A 19,347-nucleotide genomic window follows, 5' to 3' on the forward strand; every position below is an offset into this window, starting at 1 on the left:
TATCTAGCAGTGACTTGCGACCAATAAAAAGGTGTACAGGATGAACAAATACACTTTTGATGAGATCCGAAGTGTCCATTGTGTCCGAGCACCTCACCTTCTTACTGCAATACCACTTCTAAGGAACTGTGGATCTGTAGTACAAAATGCCTCTGTTCCACCTCACACCTGAGTGCCCTACTGTTCCCTGTGTAAGTTCTACCCTGGTTTGTCCTGACAATGGGCAACATTTCACATTTGTCTGAATTAAATTACGTTGCCATTTTTCAGACAGCTATGCCAGATTCTGCTGCAAACTCTCGATAGTTTTTCTTGTTGTCCACTACACCTCCAATCTTGATGTCATCAAAGATTTGCTGATCCAGTTGACCATATTATCATCTAAGTCATGTATATAGGTGATAAACAGAAACGGACCCATCACCGATCTCTGTAGCACATCACTAGCTACACAACTTGTGTAAGGGATATAGCCATCTACAACCACTCTCTGTCCTCACCTACTCAGCCAATGCTGAATCCAATTTACTACTCAATCCTGAATACCAACTGACTTAATCTTGAACAAAGGAACAACATTTGCTATCCTCCAATCCTAATGCACCTCACCCGTGTCTAAGGATGGTTTAAATGTCTCTGCCAGGCTCTGTGGGTTCTTAGGCTCTTCAAGCTCTATGGATTTATCCGATTTAATTGGCCTCAGGATAGCTAGCACCTTTTTTTCTGTAATCCAGGTGCAATTCATGACCTCACACTCTTTTGTTCCTCTGTTATCTGTCTCCCAAGTAAATGCAGATGCTAAACATTTGAGATCTCCCCCATTTCTTTTGGCTTCATGCATAGATAACTACTTTGATCTTCAAGAGGACCAATTATGACCCTTGCTGTCCTTTTGTTCTTAATATATCTATAGAAGCCCTTAGGATTCTAATTCATCTTGTCTGCCAAAGCAAACTCCTCTTTTAGCCCTCCTGATTTCTTTCTTAAGTGTTCTCTTGCATTTCTTGTACTCCTCAAACACCTCATTTGGTCCTAACTGCCTATACTTGATATGTACCTCCTCCTCCTCCTCCTCCTCATCATCATCATCATCATCATCATCATCATCCTCCTCCTTCTTCATCTTCATCTTCACCTTCACCAGGGTCTTAATATCTCTTGAACACCATGGTTCTCTAGACTTGCCTTTTATTCCAACAGGCACATACAAAGCCTGATCTCTCAGTACTTCACTTTTGAAGGCCTCTCATATGCCAAGCATCCCTTTGATGGAAAATAACCTGTCCCAATGCACACTTACCCAGATCTCCTCTGATGCCATCAAGTTGGCCATTCTACAATTTAGAATCTCAACCCGACGACTAGTCCTATCCTTCTCCATAATTATCTGGAAACTAATGGAACTATGATCACTAGATCCAATGGATTCCCCTACACACTTCTGCCATCTGACCTGTCTCATTCCCTAAGAGGAGATCTAGTATCATGCCCTCTCAGGTTAGGACCTCTCCATATTGATTAAAGAAATGTTCCAGAACATGTATGAGAAACTCTATCCCATCCAGCCCTTTTACAGTAAGGGAGTCCCAGTCAATATTTGAAAAGCTAAAATCACTTACTATCACAACCTTTTATTTTGCATCTGCTAGCTCACGATAAATTGGCTCCTCTAAATCCCATTGACTATAGGGAGGTCTATAGACATACACCCATTAACGTTCTCATCCCTTTCTTATTTCTCGGCTCCACTGTTATTGTCTCAGTAGACAAGCCATCCAGCATGCCCTCTCTGAACACTGCCATGACATTTTCCTAGAAATGCCACCTCTTCCCCTTTAGTACCCCCCCTCTATTATATCTACAACCAAGGAACCCTGAAACATTGAGCTGCCTGTCCTGCCTCTCCCACAATTGACTGACTAATGGCTACAACAATCATAATTCCATGTGCTTATCTATGCTCTTAGTTCATCTGCCTTACCTACAATACTCCATGCGGTAAAATGTGCTCAGCCTTTCAATTCCTCTCTTTGCATGCAGGTTTAACATCTACTTTCCCCATAGCCACTCCACCTGCTGACCAGCCACTCTGATTCTCATCCCCCTGCAACTGTAGTTTAAATCTCCTAGAGCAGCACTAGCAATCCTTCCCTCAAGGATATTAGTCCACCTCCAGTTCGTGTCCAAGCTGTCCCATTTGTACAGGTCCCATCTTCCCTGGAAGAGCCCAATGATCCAAAAATCTGAAGTCCTCACTCTTGCACCATCTCCTTCACTATGTGTTAAATTGGATTACATCTGTATTTCCAGCCACACTGGCACATGGAATGAATAGCCTCCTGAGATCAGCACCCTGGAGTTCTTGTACTTTTAACTTAGCACCTAACTACCTGAACTCGCCACCACCAGCCCCACCAGCCTTCCTGCCTATGTCATTAGTACTGATATGGACGAGGACCTCTGACTGCTTCCCTTCCCCCTTAAGAAAGCTAAGGACTTGATCAGAAATATCTCTGACTCTGCCAATGGGAGGCAACATACCATCCTTCTTGATATCTTCCACAGAATTTCCTGTCCGTCTCACTAAACAGTGAACCCCTATCATTACTGCTCACCTCTTCTCCCCTGTTTCCTTCTGAACCACAGAACTAGACAGTGTCAGAGACCTGACTGCTGTGTGTGTCCACTGCTAGGAGCCCCCCTCCTCCACCCCACACAATATCCAAAACAATATACTTGCTATTGAGCGAAACAGACAGCGGGGTACCCTGCACTCACTACCTATACCTTTTCCTTATCCTGACGGTCGCCCAGTTATCTGCTTCCTACAATTTAGGAACAACTGCCTTCCCACCTATCAACCTCTCTGACTCCCGAATGATCTACAGGTCATCCAGTGCCTGCTCCAGTTCTCCGATGTGGTCTGTAAGAAGCTGCAGGCGGATGCACAACTTGTGGGTGTTGTCATCAAGGACACTGTAATGCTGTAAAGCATTAACAGTAAGGATTCAACCACATCAGGAACGCAGGGGGAATTAGGCATAAAAATTAAAATATTGCGTTAGGTTTAAATTGTTTGAATGATGAAATTGAATGGTTATTCCAGTCAAATATTTAATGTTCTGGAGAACTTAACACTAACATTCCCATTGTATTTCAAGCAAATGTATGCCTGTTACTCTGCAGTCCTGCAGCAGAGTGTTCTGATGTTCTCTTTGGTGCTCCTTTGATACTCTTGCCAGACTATTCTTTTACCTTTTCTGTTCATGCACACTTTGAAAGGGGTGGTAACACTACACCTGTACAAATCACTGCAGCAACTGGTGGGTGACTTTACGATCTCTGTCTCAGAGGCTCGCGTCAGGACATTGTTCAAGAGGGTGAACCCCCACGAGTCATCAAGTAGTCTACCTGGCTGGGTGCTGAAAACCTGTGCTGATCGATTGGCTGGACTGTTCAAGGACGAATTCGACCTCTCACAGCTGCAGGCAAAGGTTCCTACCTGCATCAATCTGCAGCTGTGAGAGGATGAATATTAACTCCTGCCTGAGCAAGGGCCAGGACCCACTGCAATTTTCCTACTGCTACAACAGGTCTACGATGGATGCAATCTCACTGGCTCTCCATGTAGCTTTGGAGCACTTGGACAAGAGCAATACGTACATTGGGCTGCTGTTTATTGATTACTGCTTGGCATTCAACACCATCCTCCCCTCAGTACTAATCAACAAACTTCAAACCTGGGCCTCTATACCTTCCTCTGCAATTGGATTCTTGACTTCCTCACCTGGAGACCAAGTCTGCGCAGGTTAGAAACATCTCCTTGCTGATAGTCAACGTATACACCTCAAGGATGCATGTTTAGCCCATTGGTCTACTCTCACTCGTGACTGTGTGGCTAGGTACAGCTCAAACATCATCTGTATGTTCACCACTGTTGTTGGTAGAATCTCGATGGTGATGAGGAGGCGTACAGGAGTGAAGTCGATCAGCTGGTTGAGTGGGGTCACAGCAACAACCTTGCACTCAACATCAGTGAGACCAAGGAATTGATTGTGGACTTCAGGGAGGGTAAGTCAGAAAATCGCACACCGGTCCTCACTGAGGTGTGAGCAGCTTTAAATTCAGGGGCATCAGCATCTCAAGGGATTTATCCTAGGCCCAACACATTGAAGCAATCATGAAGAAGGCACTCCACTGGCTATACTCATTTGGAGTTTGAAGAGATTTGGTATGTCACCAAAGACTCAGGCAGATTTCTTCAGATGTACCGTGGAGAGTGTTCTGAGTGGTTGCTTCACCTGAAATGTGCAACATCGAAAGAGGCTGCAGAGGGCTGTGGTCTCATTACAAACGCAGCCCTCAGCACCATGGAAAAGCAGTGCCTCGAGGATCCTCACCATCTGGGACATTACTTCTCATTACTACCACTGGGGAGGAGGTAACCACACGCAATGTTTTAGGAACAGCTTCTTCCCCTCTGTCATCAGATTTCTGTGCAGTCCATGAACACTACCTCACTTTCCTCTTTTGCACTATTTATTCATTTGTGTATTTGTAACTTATAGTAATTTTTGTCTTGTACAGTACTGCTGCCGCAAAACAAATTTCACAACATATTACAGTTATAATAACCAGATTTTGATTTCCAGTGATTTGCAATCCAAGTTTACTGGTCTTGTCTCATAGTTGAGTCTTTTCATCCCCATTTGCAGCCTAATGAAATGATGCGTTTTTTCGCTAAAACCAGTATCCAGATGTGAATTACCCAAAATTGAGCATGGCATTGCAAGCGATGTCTTATGTACGTTTTGCATGAATACAGCTTTTGAATAGCGTCACTTGCATGTTTCTGTTCAAAAAGCAGTGATTTTTGTCATGGATAGATAGCGAGTAATAAACAGTAAGACAATTCTGAAATGTTTTGCTCACCAAGGTTGTAGATGCAGTATAGTTTTGATTGCTTTTGCATCTGCAAGGTGGTAGCTAATGACTGGTGTTCCTGGATCGTTAATCCCTGTTGTTTATGAATTCTAAGCATTCTTCAGTACCAACTAACCTTGCATATCTGCTCTTTGGCCCATTGCTTGGGACTTTTGTCTCCTTGGCAACAAGCACTGTTTCATATGTGTGATGGCCTTTGGCTATCTTCCCAGACCTGGTTTCAATTCACCCCATATTCTTTGCTGTTTCCCCAGTATTAAACTGAATTGGAAATGTATATATTTAAAAAAAACTGCAGATGCTAGAAATCTGAAGTAGCAATGAGAAACAGCACAAACTTAGGAACAATACCTCATCTATGTCTGGTCATGTTGCAAAGTTCTCGACTCAATTGTGTTTGAATCAGAACTGTCTGGTTCAGAATTTCTGCCTGTCATCATTTTGGCTCAGGTTTTCCTTTTTGTATAGTCAGGCCTGCAAGGCATGTCCTACCACCTTATAAATAACACTGACTGCAGACGTGAATTTAATGTGATCTTAATTTGTACTTCTACTGCCACATCAAGCCTTCTAATCCCACCCTATAAAAATACTCCCTTTGTTCTAACTATCCCTCCCTGACCTTCTCTGCTGCAGAGGTGAGGAAAAAGGATTGTTGGCTGGATCGGGTTAGTGGGTATTCATAGTGATGTGAATTATTGGACTATATGGAAGCATATTTTAAGAAACATATATAATAGATTCCAGTTAATTAGGAGACATCAGGACCAGTACATTCTGGCCCCATTAAGCAGCTACCCCAATTAGTCAAAGCTTCATGAAAATCATTTAAAAGGGTATAAAAAAAGAAACTACAGAAATAAACTGAGTAACAAATTAAGTATATAAATTGAATATAGAACAAATGAGAATTCTACCTAACAACTATAGTACTATAAAACTGTATTAGTTCCTAATATTTATTGATGGAGGAATTCATTCAGTGTATGCTAACATGTTCTTTTGATTCGTAAACACAAAATAATCTGCAGATGCTGGGGTCAAAGCAACACTGACAACACACTGGAGGAATTCAGCAGGTCAGGCAGCATCAGTGGAAAAGATCGGTCGACGTTTCGGGCCGGAACCCTTCATCAGGTTCCGGCCCGAAACGTCGACCAATCTTTTCCACAGCTGCTGCCCAACCTGCTGAGTTCCTCCAGTGTGTTGTTGAATGTTCTTTTGATTGACTGTAAATGAACAAATCAACATAGACACCTTGTGCAGATAATGGACTGCCTTCAAACAGTGGTTTCAATGATTTCATCATCCAAAACTGTATTTTCATTGTTACATACAAGATGATTGTGGATACCTTTGAATTCTTCATAGTCCCTAACTTGTTTAAGGTAGTAAAATTGCTTCATTTTCCCTCCCGGCCAGTTCTAGCATCTCCAAGCCTAAATGCTTGAAATCGTGGTAAGCAAAAACTGTTCTGAATTGTCTTGTTGTTTATTATTCGCATCTATCAGTGACAAAAATCATTGTTTTTTGAACACAAACACACAAGTGATGCTATTTAAAAACTGCTTTCTCTAAATACAGTGTGGTATCTATCAACCACAGGATGTGAGCGCGACTGATGGTAGTTAGAAAATGTTTTGCAACAGTCTCCTACCCCAGTTAAGTGTCACAGTGTCCCAAATGAAGGAAATCCAGCCTGTTTTCTTGATTTGTTTATGTTCTTTAAGAGTTGCCCCAAATAAGCAGCTGCCCTGATTAACCAATGGCCTAGTTAACTGGAATCCATTGTAATATGAAATTACAACTCAGTCAGTCTTCCTTCAAAAAATACTATTCAAATATGTGAAAGGGGGCATGGCTTTGATTTGAAAAAAAACTAAAGTGACTATAATTGATAGGAGCAAATCTAAGCAAAGTGATGGAATACCATTACATTTTCTGACTTTGGCCATCTTCCTAGATGTGGTTTCAATTGACTCCAAATAAAGCCAATCTCTTACCCTGGCTTGATCTTGAACTTCACATCAGAACTTGTTAGCAGTGTTAACCAGACAACATCGCAACCCTCTGTTCTCACACACTCCACCAGAAATATTTCCACACACCCACTAAAATAGCTACAAAAGATGACATAGATTTGACCAGCAAAGAACAAAAAGGCACTTGGTTTTCTGAAATGTAATTTCGTACTTCAAACTCTGACAGAATCTCTATATTTGTCCCTTGTTAATCTTTGTGCTCTCCAGTTGCTTCTTGTTTTTCCAAATGACATACAGTACTTTAAGCAATTTCTCAGCTGCTGCTGGTATGACATAAAATGAAGTATCACCATGTGGGTTTACATCATGTGAACTGAACCATTTCTTTACAGAGTCTGCACCTTAGGAATATTTCCTTTTTGTTGACCTTGAGACTCTGCTAACCATCTGTGCCAATTTGTCAAGAACTTTGAAGTGTAATTTAACAATGGGGCAAGTCCAGATGTTGGCCACTCTTCAGATTTGTGGTTGGCACAGTTTCATAGGCTGCATACAAGCCATGATTTGCACTGTGAGGGAAAATTTAGAAGAGAGAACCAAAGAGAGCCAGGATCCAATGCTCATCTATTTTAGTAAATTATCTAAGAGTCCAGGTCAAAGTTGGAGACATCCCAGGTATGCACAGTTGGCACAGGAAAACTGTAGAAATGAGCTTGCTTCCATCCAACCATTTGTATTCATCATCTATGGAAACACTGTTCAGGAAAGGAAAGGACTGGAGCCACAGTGTCTGCAATTGGTTTTCCCACAGACATCAGCATTCTGATCTCCTCCCTAAACAACAATTAACCTCTAAGTGGGATTGGATTTCGCCATAAGAATTGTTTGGCTTTAAAGGAAACCCAATTCAAATCCTCTGCTGAATAATACAATGTGGCATTATGCTTCTCATAAAACAATTCTTCAATAAATTTTCTTATATTGATGTGAAGCACGCTAGGTTGAAGTTACTAGTGTGGGTAACATGGTACAATTTTGATTAAACACAAGTTCTGTACATGAGTTTATATTGCATTACTATTTGCAGATTTCAATGACGTGGACAACATTTCTCTGTGTCTATATAGTTATAATTCAGTGCATGTCAGATTACTCCATACCCTCATTCCACTCCTATTGCTTTGGGAATTGAATTGAATTGACTTTACATCCTTCACATACATGAGGAGTAAAACTCTTTATATTACATCTCCATCTAAATGTGCAATGTGCAATCATAGTAATTTATAATAAATAGAACAGTCAATGTAATATAGAGTACACTCAAATCAGCGTGAGTTAATCAGTTTGACGGCCTGGTGGAAGAAGCTGTCCCGGAGCCTGTTGGTTCTGGCTTTTATGTTGCGATACCATTTCCCAGGTGGTAGCAGCTGGAATAGATTGTGGTTGGGATGACTTGGGTCCCCAATGATCCTATGGGCCCTTTTTACACACCGGTCATTGTAAGTGTCCTGAATCATGGGATGTTCACAACTACAGATGCGCTGGGCTGTCCACACCACTCTCTGCAGAGTCATGCAATTAAGGGAGGTAGAATTCTGAAACCAGGCAGTGATGCAGCCAGTCAGGATGCTCTCAATTGTGCCCCTGTAGAAAGTTCTTAGGATTTTGGGGCCCACACCAGACTTCTCCATCCGTCTGAGGTGAAAGAGGCGCTGTTGTGCCTTTTTCATCACACAGCTGGTGTGTACAGACCACGTCAGATATTAAGGGGCATAATACAGTGTTATATTTAATTCAACTTTTCTTCTTTCAAACTTGCATCCACTTTCTCTCCTATAAGATTAACACTAAAAGAACAAACATTTGATGTTGACAATTGATACCTGGTGCAATTGCTGCTGTGATACTTTAGGGCACAATTCTTGAAGGGACCACCTTGTGGTTTCAGAGAAGCTGGTACCTGTTCTTCATGAGCAAACTTTTATAATGTAGACTTGCAGCTTGGGCATGAACTGGTGTGCACACATCTTGCACACATTATTCAGTCTGTGTCACAGAAAGAAGAGTGGAGTGAAAGGCATTGTAGCTGGGTTCTCCTCTTCTCCTCGATCCTCAACCCCCTTCCCCATCTCACCCCCAGCTGAAAGTGGAGGGGCAGATGTCAGTGTATTTGATACCAGCAGTAAGAGAGCTACCCTGTAAGAAACTTGGACTTATCCTTGGGCATTGGTATTTTGCATTATTTCAGTTCTTTTGCAGTTTTCAATTAAACCATTGGGGTGATTTCCCAACAATATGGACAGGTAAATAAGTGAATGCGAATGGATAGGCTGTAGGGTGGAGTGCTTCTGCCATGCATAATACAACTACTTGATTTACTTTTTCAGATTGCCTATTACATCCAGGCAACCCCTCAAGTTCTCCCTTACCTCACTCGTGACATCACTGGACTGTCATCGGATGTATGCAAAATTGTTGAGGCTTGTAATGAATTTCTTGAACAAAATAAGGATACCGTCCATCCACTTGGCAGTGTGACATTGGGTGGGACTTGACACAGATCCTCATCATGTTTTGCTGTCCCACTGGCTTTGGTGCTAATGAAGAGAATGTTTTTAGATAAAAATAAAAAAAAAGGCGAAAGCTTAGTTGTGAACAAATAGCACCGGGAATTCTAGTTAAGCATATGATCTTTGAAATCAGAAGAGTGCATTGCATTTGTATGTGAGTGTTGTATCAAGGGAGGCTTATTGAGTTAACTGGTGGAAGAACACTGTGGCCCTTGGTCACTGCCTTGTAATTGTTTAGAGCTGTGTTTGCTGCCATTAGCTTCTGTGTATAAATTTCATTAATTTTTGTGTATAAAACATATGATGTACAGCATTTTATTGCAAATGAACAAATTTAATCCATATTTTTACATTAATTTTGATAAGATTTTACGAGAAAAATGGTTGTATAAGGATTTTAAAAGAAGAGTATTTCTGATTTTTAACAAGGGATCCTTTTAAAGAAAAATAATTCTATTGATGATACCAAGCAATTGTCAGCAACAGTCAGCTTTGTGTGCTTATGATAAGCTTTTAATTTTTTGTAATCAATCAACGAGCTTGTGTATGCTTGCTTTTGTAATAAAAACACAAGCCAATTTTCTGATCATTTTAGTTGAGATTGTGGGTTTGTAAAGTTGTATTTTCATTCTGGTGTACTTAATCATCATTTCCTTTCAACAGCATGCACACAATGATAGTGTTGACAATGCAATTTCACAGGGAAACACAAAATGCAAAACCCTGTAATGCTGAAGCAAAGCTACCAATTGATCACATCGCTTAGTGTAAGGGTTCATTTTGGTGATGATGGAAACTGAATGAATGTGTATCATTTTAAAAATCTGGAGTGAATTATTTGACCTTAATTGTGTAATTTACTGATTACTAAAAATATGAAATCACTGCCTTTCTAAAACAGGAACAAATTGCAATGATCAACTATAAAAATAAATCTCCTGTTTAAAAACAAAGGTGTAGATATTTAAAACAAGTTGAACATTCGGTGCTATTCTGCAGCACTGACAAGTTGGTAGTTATGTGAGAAGTGATTGAATAAAAGACAACATTGAACTAATGAAATGTAAATGTTCTTAATTATTTTTATACTGTTATAAGAACCTCCTGTGCATGATCATTTTTGGAAGGTGTGCATTTGGGAAAATGCCAATTAGTTCTGTATCAATTCTTTGGCTTGAACCACTGGCTCAATCAACAATTTGCAATTTCAATTAACAATCAGGAAGAACCTCTGGTTTAAAATCTGGATTTGGAGACGAGGAGCTATGTGGCTGAAGAGAAAAATTATGTTGGTGTAGTTGTTTGGAAGTACCATTTAGCAACTTATAAGAACTGAACGGGGTCTCAAGGTACCCAGACACCTGCAGTGAATAGCTAGTCACTATTTCATTTTAGGGCCTCAGGTGTAAAAAGGTTTTCAAGGAAGGAAACTAGATAGATCTGGGGAGTTTGAGTTTGACAGTCCAGATAGCTGCCAATAGATGAGGACAAAAGGACAAAGGGTTAGGAAGTACAGTGGAGGGATAGAGTGCAAGTGGGTATCACACTGGAGAAACCTCGACTGGGTGAGTGGTGAGGCCAAGATGGAGTTAAGCACAGAATCTGAACCACGTGTTTGAGAAGTTGCAAGGACTGGAAAGGAGAAGGGTGACAGGCGACTGTCCAACAGAGTCACTAGAGATCCCAAACGGTTGGAGATTTTTAATGAGCAGAGATTTGTAGTGAATGGAAGATGAGTGGTCATCTAGGTTGATTTTGGATTGGACACATTAAAGATGAAAAAGAAAATGTGGCAAATAACTGGGGTAGGAACAGTTTTGGGAGGCATTCAAAATGGAACTAGGTGGGTTTTTAAAATCATGGAGACTGTTGAGAGCACTTCAGAAACTAGCTTCTAAAATGTTCTGAATATTTAAAAAATCTCACTGGTTACTATCTTAAATAGCTTTGTGCAATATGACTTGGTGTTTGAACCATGCGATTGCTATTAATACATCTGCTAGATGTCAAGAACTAGAAGAACATCACTTATTAAAGAAGTATGAATCCAGTATTCGCTAATATGCTAGATCCAGGAAAGGTGAACACTCTGCCCAGCTGTAGCTTTTGGCGTGTTCTACAGGATAAAATTTTTGGAGGAGGAGAGGCCATTCAGTTATTCCTGCTGCAAATTAAAGTTCATGACACAATATCTCTTTATTTTAATTTGTTGTCCATCTGCAACTTGCAACATCACACCGCTCTTTACATTGGCAACACAGCAGTGGAACCTGCGAGCAACTTCAAACTCCTGGGAGTGCACATCTCACCCAGCCTCTCACAATCAGGAAAGCTCACCAATGCCTCTACTGAAGACAGCTGGACTATGCCAGTGTCATTCTCAGATGCGCAGTACAAAGCTGCATCACTGCTTGGTATGGAAACTGCACTGTGAGACAGGAAGGCTCCACAGTGGGTAGTCAGAACTGCCCAATGCATCACCGGCACCATTAAAGACATGTATACAGAAAGGTACTGGAAAGCATCATTAAGGATCCCACCTGCCCTGTTTATAGACTTGTTTTACTCCCTGATGGACGTGGGACAGCTACGTAGCATCCACGCCAGGGCCAGCAGACTCAAAAACAGTCAGTAACCTTTCCCAAACAATAAGGCTGATCAACACCTCCACCCACTAATCCACCCTAACCACCACTACTTTATCGTTTTCTATCAGTCACCCTATGTACAGGCACTTCTGTGGGCTAGTATCACTCTATGGAAATACAAATAAGCTATGTACTGTATATAAACCATCTTATGTATTTATATTTATTGTTTTTTTTATTAATGCATGTGTTCTTTTTGTGCTGCATTGGATCCAGAGTAACAATGATTTTGTCTGCTCTGCACTTGTGTACTGGACATGACATTAAACAATCTTGACTCTTGACATGGGCAGTATGAGCAAGCAACCGAGGTCTGCAGGGTAGAACAATTTGTCTAATGGGATTACAACTAGATGAGTAAGTAAATCTGTCTGGATAAATCATTAAAATGTACATCATCCTTTAAACCTAGCAAACTATTCATCAAGCTTTTACAATCAATGTCCAGAAAATTAACTTTTGTATCAAAAGCTTGAATACTGATGTATATTAAAGTAATGAGAAACGAAAGTTAAGAAGAGTGCAGCTCACATCTGTGCTTGGTTCTAACCATCCAGCTCAGTGGTTCCATTCAAGAATTTATTGATTTGGAACTTGTAATTGATTTGCTTGCCAAGTAGCAGGAATACGTGACTATGAATACAGAGAGTTGGGGATCAGATTTATGAAGTAAAAATATCAATCTCAAAATTATTTCTATAATCTGGAGGTAAACGGTAGTAAACCCGATGGCTGCTGTGCATTCGCATGTTGATCAGTCCTCGAAACGCATCCACGTATGTGCCCTGTGTATGTAGGTGTTCCACTGTCAGAGTGTAGCTGGGGGAAGCCTGCAGCAGTTTGAAGGTCGCCTGCCATGATTTAGACAACGGAACAGCCTGGAGCTGGAAGGACAACATTTGCCACAACCCCTGACAAAGACTCAGCATGTCTTCCACCAAGGATTCTGTGTAACCATGGTTAAGTGCTTCAGCTGGCCAGCTTGGAGCTATAGTTACAAAAGGAAATATTTTATTGATGGTATTGATGAATTGGCTTCCTTCAATATACCCGGGTGTGCTGAAGCTGCCGTAAGAGACATCCATGCTGATCCAGACAGGTATGTGGAGAAGGTGTTGTGTGTAAAGATCATAAAGCAGATACAGAGTTGGAGCTAGTGCCTGAGTGGATTTTATCTTTAGGTAAACGCCCCACTGGTTTGATGAACGTAAGACCTGATATAGAACCTCTTCCAAAAGGAAATCTGATCCAGGTTTGGAACTTTCCACCAACAGAATGTTACCGATTTTACTCTTCACATTCAGGACGAGCATTCCTCCAGCGTTCCCTTTAAGAAATTGAAATAAGAGCATTTATATGATATGCTTGGGTTTATGTCTTCAGATTTACAACCTATCCAAACCCTTACAATGTTTAACTATATAGAATGAACCTGAGCTCAGGTAATTATAGAAAGTGAAAGCAGTGATTCATTGGCTGTAAAGTGGACAAGACCCAGAGAAATGCAGCAAAAAGACTTCTCCTCTGTCTGTGCAGCTGTACCAGCTCAGGATACAACAGTTACCTGCTCCAATCATCTTCACAAATGTTCATGTATTTGGTTAGCCAAACTAAAATTGCTGAAAAAGCCCTTGTGTGGAAATTAATGTAATAATGGGATCTGCTGAGTAAGGTGTACATTCATTGATGTATACTGGAGATTTTAATGACTTCATCACATCTTATTACGAGTTCATTAGAGAAAGTTGTCTTCCCTGCCTCCTCGTCCCTCCTATCCTTTACCATATTGTCATTGGAAGCTATTTCAGCCAGCTTACACTATGCCACTCATAGTGCAATCCATTCCCTCACAAGTTTTTTCTGACGCTATTCTCTCTGCACACCTTTCAACTCCCTCCAGATTCTTTCACTCATCAAGCTGCTGAGGGTAATTTCTAGTGGCTCAATTAACCCAAGGAATTGGTGGCAACAAAATGGGAAAATAGTTCCTATCAACTGCAAGAAATACTTTCTTCATAAGTGCAAGATTCATTGTGGAGGAGGTTACAGTGGCCCAAAATATGAATTCAATAATGTCACCAAAATGTCATTAATTGAAAAGGACAGCATTACCTTGAAGAAGTTCTGACAAGTCCAAAAATGTGGCTCCAATGTCAAACCAATGGACCTGCAATTCTCCAATATCTTGATGGGGAAAATAGTCCAGTAGTTCCCCGCCAGGGTAAAACCTTCGGCTTCTACTTGCCTGCACTGAACACAACAAAAATGGGTGAATTCTGGCTCTCCAGAAAATTTTGAATCACTTTTTTAAAAATTTTGTTTTAAATTCCTTCCTCGACCCCATTTAGAGAGTGGATGGATTCTGATAGAGCACAAGTGCAAGGGATCATACAGATAATCTTCTGGAGATCCTAATGGAAACATATGAATGTACCGTTTTCGATGCTATCAAATTCCTAGTAGCATTTTGCCCCAATGGCTGAAGAATGAGAATCAATTCCACCTCCTTAAGGGTAGCAACTTACAAAAGCAGTACAAAAGTTGACCATAGAACCAGCAGCAAAAAAAAAAAAATCAGCTAATTAATGTTGAACAGTGGTTAACCAAGTAAGGTTTCATCGCAAGTTGTCACAGAAACTTTTAAACCTACTGGAGTAAGAAAGTTATGAACAGAACCATGGCAACTTATTTCAAGGTGAATAAACTTAAATTCTGCATGGGTTGTGCTTAGCAGCTCCTGAATCTCTGGGATAACAGGCAAAAGGCAAGCAAAGTTCCTAAGGGAATGTGAGCAAAGTAGAAAGAAAGGGTAGAATAAATTCAAAGAAATTAGAATACATACACGCAATTTTTTTGAATTCTGACAAAACTGGTTCATAAATGTCGTAATAGATTTGTTCAACGTTGCTGTTGTCTCTGAAGAATAAGAGATCTTCTACAGTGATTGAATCAATAGATCCCTGCCAGAGAGTGAGGCTGTACCTACAGACATACACAAATAACTGTTATAAATATGAAAGTAAGTAAAATAATATTTCAGGAAATTATTGCAGATATGTGCAGTATTTACTTCATTTCCCATTTTCTTCTTTTAAATCTTCAGAATGTCTGTTGGTGCTAAGATTATGCTTCCAGTGGTATCAGCGGTTTCTATAACCCGCCCCTGTGTTCCATTAGCTTCATCCTCAATCCATAAATGTGTAGCTTTCCAGTTGATAAGGACCAGAGTAATAAATGCTTTTGGATACATCTCCCTCCCCAGGCTAGCAGCAAACTCCAGTGGGTAAATTCCCATTAACAATCATTGCACTTTGCTCCTTATAATGTGGAGAGAACATCAGTGGATGTATCTTTACTGCCCGGCCAGGGAGTGGTTGAAGGAGGGATAAGCTCATTTTTACCCAACCTCAACCTGCAGATTTGATATGTGGTGTGGTTGTATGTGCATATGTCTATACCCCCTATAGTTGTAGAGTGACTTGCGAATATTATATACATCTCTGTGGAGAGACCACAAGAGATAGGCTTTTGTCCCATTGAGTTTGCTGAGCCATTTAATCAAGGCTGATCCTTTTTCCCTCTCAACCCCATTTTCCTGCCTTCTCCCCATAACCTTTCACACCCTGAATAATCAAGAATCTATCAACCTCCTCCTCAAATACATCCAATGACTTGGCCTCCACAGGTGCCTGTGGCAATGAATCCCACAGATGCACCACCCTCTAGCTAAAAAAATTCCTTCTCACCTCCATTCTAAATGGATGTCCCTCTATTCTGAGGCCGTGCCCTCTGGTCCTAATCTCCCCACTACAGCAAACATCCTCTCCACATCTACTCTATCTAGGCCTTTCAACATTCAATAAGTTTCAATGAGATCCCCCCTCATTTTTCTAAATCACAGTGAGTACAGCATCAGAGCCATCAAATGCTTCTCATATGATAACCCAGAATCATTCTCCTGAACCTCTTCTGAACCCTCTCCAATATCAGCACATCCTTCATAGATAAGGGGCCAAAACGGCTCACTATACTCCAAGTGAGGCCTCACCAATGCTTTATAAACCCTCTGCATTATATGCTTTCACATTCTACTCATCTCAAAATAAATGCTAATGTTGCATTTACCTTCCTCACCACCAAATCAATCTGAAAGTTAACCTTAAGGGAATCCTGCATGGGGACTCTCAAGTCCCTTCGCACCTCAGATTTTCTGCCCATTTAAAAAAGTCTATGCTTTTGTTCCTTCTACAAAAGTGCATGATCACAGATTTAACAACAGTGAATTCCATCTGCAAATTAGTTGCCCATTCTCCTAATCTATCTCAGTCTATCTGAAGCCTTCCTGCTTCCTCAACACAACCTACCCCTTCACCTACCTTCATATCATCTGCAAATTTAACCATAGAGCCATCAATTCTCTCATCCAAATCACTGACACATAATGCAAAAGGAAGCAATCCCATCAGCAAACCCTGTGGAACACCACTAGTCATCAGCAGCTAACCAGAAAAGTCTCCCTTTATTCCCACTCTTTGCCTCTTGTCAGTCATCCAATCTTCTGTCCATGCTAGTATATTTCCCGTAATACCACGGGCTCTTACCTTGTAAAGCAGAGTCAAGTGAGGCACATTGTCAAAGGCCTTCTGAAAATGCAAGTACATAACACACCAATTCTCCTTTGTCTATCCTGTTTGTTATTTCCTCAAAAAATTCCAACAGATTTTTCAGGTAAAATTTTCCCTTAATGAAACTATGCTGTCTTTGCCTATTTTATCACGTGCCTCCAAGTATCCTGAGACCTTGTCATTAACAATTGACTTCAACAAGTTCCTAAGATCAGACTGACTGATCTATAATTTCCTTTCCTTTGCCTCCCTCCCTACTTAAAAATTGGAGTGACATTTGCAACTTTCCAGTCCTCTGGAATCAGGCCAGAATCCAATGATTCTTGAAAGATCATTACTAATGCTTCCACAATCTGTTCAGCCACCTTTTTCAGAACCCTAGGCTGTTGTCCACCTGCTCCAAATGACTTTTGACTTTTCAGCTTCCCAAGCACTTTTTACCTAGAAATAAAAATGCACTCACTTCAGCCCTGACACTCTTGAACTTCCAGCATACTGCTAGTGTCTTCCACAGTGAAGATGGATACAAAATACTTAGTTAGTTCATTCGCCATTTCTTTGTCCACCATTATTACCTCTCCAGCATCATTTTCCAGCAGTCTGATATGTGCTCTCACCTCTCTTTTACTCTTAATATATCTGAAAAAAAACTTTTGGTATCCTCTTTGATATTATTGTCTCACGTACCTTCATATTTAATCTTTTCCTTCCTTTTTGCTTTTTTAGTTGCCTTCAGTTGGTTTTTAAAAATTTCCCAATTCTCTAACTTCCCACTAATTTTTGCTCAATTGTATGCCCTCTCTTTTCTTTTTATGGTGTTTTTGACTTCTCTTGTCAGCCATGGTTACCTCATCTTCCCTGTAGAATAGTTCTTTATCTTTGGGATGTATCTATCTTGAGCTTTCCGAATTTCTCTCAGAAACTCCAGGCATTGCTGTTCTGTCATCAGCCTTACTAGTGTCCCCTTCCAGTCAACTTTGGCCAGCTCCTCTCTCATGGCTCTGTAATTCCCTTTACTCAGCTGTGACACTGATACATCTGACTTTAGCTTCTCCCTCTCAAATTGCAGGGCGAAGTCTAATATACAAAGAGAGAGGTTATGGATGCAATGGGAGGTGAGAACCTCGATACAATAGCTATCACTAAAGAGGTAGTGCTGAGCAAACTTGCGGGCTTGAAGATAGATAAGTCCCCTGGTCCTGATGGAATATATCCCAGGGTACTGAAGGAAATGGAAGAAGTTATAGTAGAGGCTTTGGTGATAATTTACCAAAATTCTCTAGACTCTGGGCAGGTCACAGAAGATTGGAAGATGGTGACTGTCATACCACTGTTCAAAAAACGATGTAGGCAAAAAGCAGGTAACTATAGGCCAGTTAGTTTAACATCTGTAGTTGGGAAAATGCTTGAAGATATCACTAAAAAAGAAATAGCAAGCAATCGAGAAAGAAATGGATCCATCAGGCAGACACAGCATGGATTCAGCAAAGGCGGGTCCTGTTTGACAAACTTACTGGAGTTCTTTGAGAATACGATGAGTGTAGTGGATAGAAGGGAACAGATGGATGTTATTTACTTGGATTTTCAGAAGGTGTTCAATAAGGTGCCGTGTAAAAGACTTATCCATAACATCAGGATGCCTAGAGTTGGGGGTGATGTACTAGCATGGATAGAGGATTGGTTAATTAATAGAAAGCAGAGTTGGGATACATGGGTGTTACTCTGGTTGGCAATCAGTGGTGAGCGGTGTGCCACAGGGGTCAGTGCTGGGCCCACAACTGTTCATGAGATACATTAATGATCTGGAAGAGGGGACTGAGTGCAGTGTATCAAAGTTTGCTGATGACACTAAACTGAGTGGACAAGCAAATTGTGCAGAAGATATGGAGAATCTGCAGAGAGATGCAGGTAGGTTAAGTGAGTGGGCAAGGGTCTGGCACATGGAGTACAATGTTGGTAAATGCGAGGGCATCCACTTTGGACGGAAAAATGGAAAATCAGATTATTATTTATATGGTAAAAAATTGCAGCATGCTGCTGTGCAGAGGGACTTGGGACTACTTGTACATGAATCACAAAAGGTTGGTTTGCAGGTGCAGCAGGCTATCAAGAAGGCAAATGGAATTTGGCCTTCATTGCTACAGGGATTAAATTTAAGAGCAGGGAATTTATGCTGCAATTGTACAGGGTACTACTGAGACCACACCTGGAGTACTGCGTGCAATTCTGGTCTCCTTACTTGAGGAAGGATATACTGGCTTTGGAAGTGATACAGAGGAGGTTCACCAGGTTGATTCCAGAGATGAGGGGGTTAGACTATGAGGAGAGATTGAGTCACCTGGGACTGTACTCACCGGAATTCAAAGGAATGAGAGGAGATCTTATAGAAACCTATAAAATTATGAAAGGGATAGATACGACAGAGGCAGGAAAGTTGTTTCCACTGGTAGGTGAGACTAGAACTAGGGGACATAGCCTCAAGATTCATGGGATTAGATTTAGGACAGAGATGAGGAGGAACTGCTTTTTCCAGGGAGTGGTGAATCATTGAAGCAGTGCAGAATACTTAAGACAA

General features: G+C 40.9%; 2 protein-coding genes across 4 annotated transcripts in view; one reads left to right on the top strand and one right to left on the bottom strand.

Annotated features, from left to right (window-relative positions):
* Positions 1-10,541, top strand: part of acot11a (acyl-CoA thioesterase 11a) — a 131,696-nt gene extending 121,155 nt beyond the window's left edge. For all 3 annotated transcript variants that reach the window (XM_072274088.1, XM_072274089.1, XM_072274090.1), the window contains one exon: positions 9,317-10,541. In XM_072274088.1, coding sequence (XP_072130189.1) covers positions 9,317-9,484 — 168 coding nt within the window. In that variant the 3' untranslated portion in view covers positions 9,485-10,541. The remainder of the gene's footprint in view (positions 1-9,316) is intronic.
* Positions 10,542-11,670: 1,129 nt separating this feature from the next.
* Positions 11,671-19,347, bottom strand: part of fam151a (family with sequence similarity 151 member A) — a 41,748-nt gene continuing 34,071 nt past the window's right edge. Inside the window, exons 6-8 of the mRNA XM_072274086.1 lie at positions 14,990-15,129; positions 14,260-14,397; positions 11,671-13,474 (exon numbers count right to left, since the gene is read on the bottom strand). Coding sequence (XP_072130187.1) covers positions 12,810-13,474; positions 14,260-14,397; positions 14,990-15,129 — 943 coding nt within the window. The 3' untranslated portion in view covers positions 11,671-12,809. The remainder of the gene's footprint in view (positions 13,475-14,259; positions 14,398-14,989; positions 15,130-19,347) is intronic.

This window comes from Mobula birostris, chromosome 12 (genome assembly GCF_030028105.1).
Source record: "Mobula birostris isolate sMobBir1 chromosome 12, sMobBir1.hap1, whole genome shotgun sequence".
Classification (NCBI taxonomy): Eukaryota; Metazoa; Chordata; class Chondrichthyes; order Myliobatiformes; family Myliobatidae; genus Mobula; species Mobula birostris.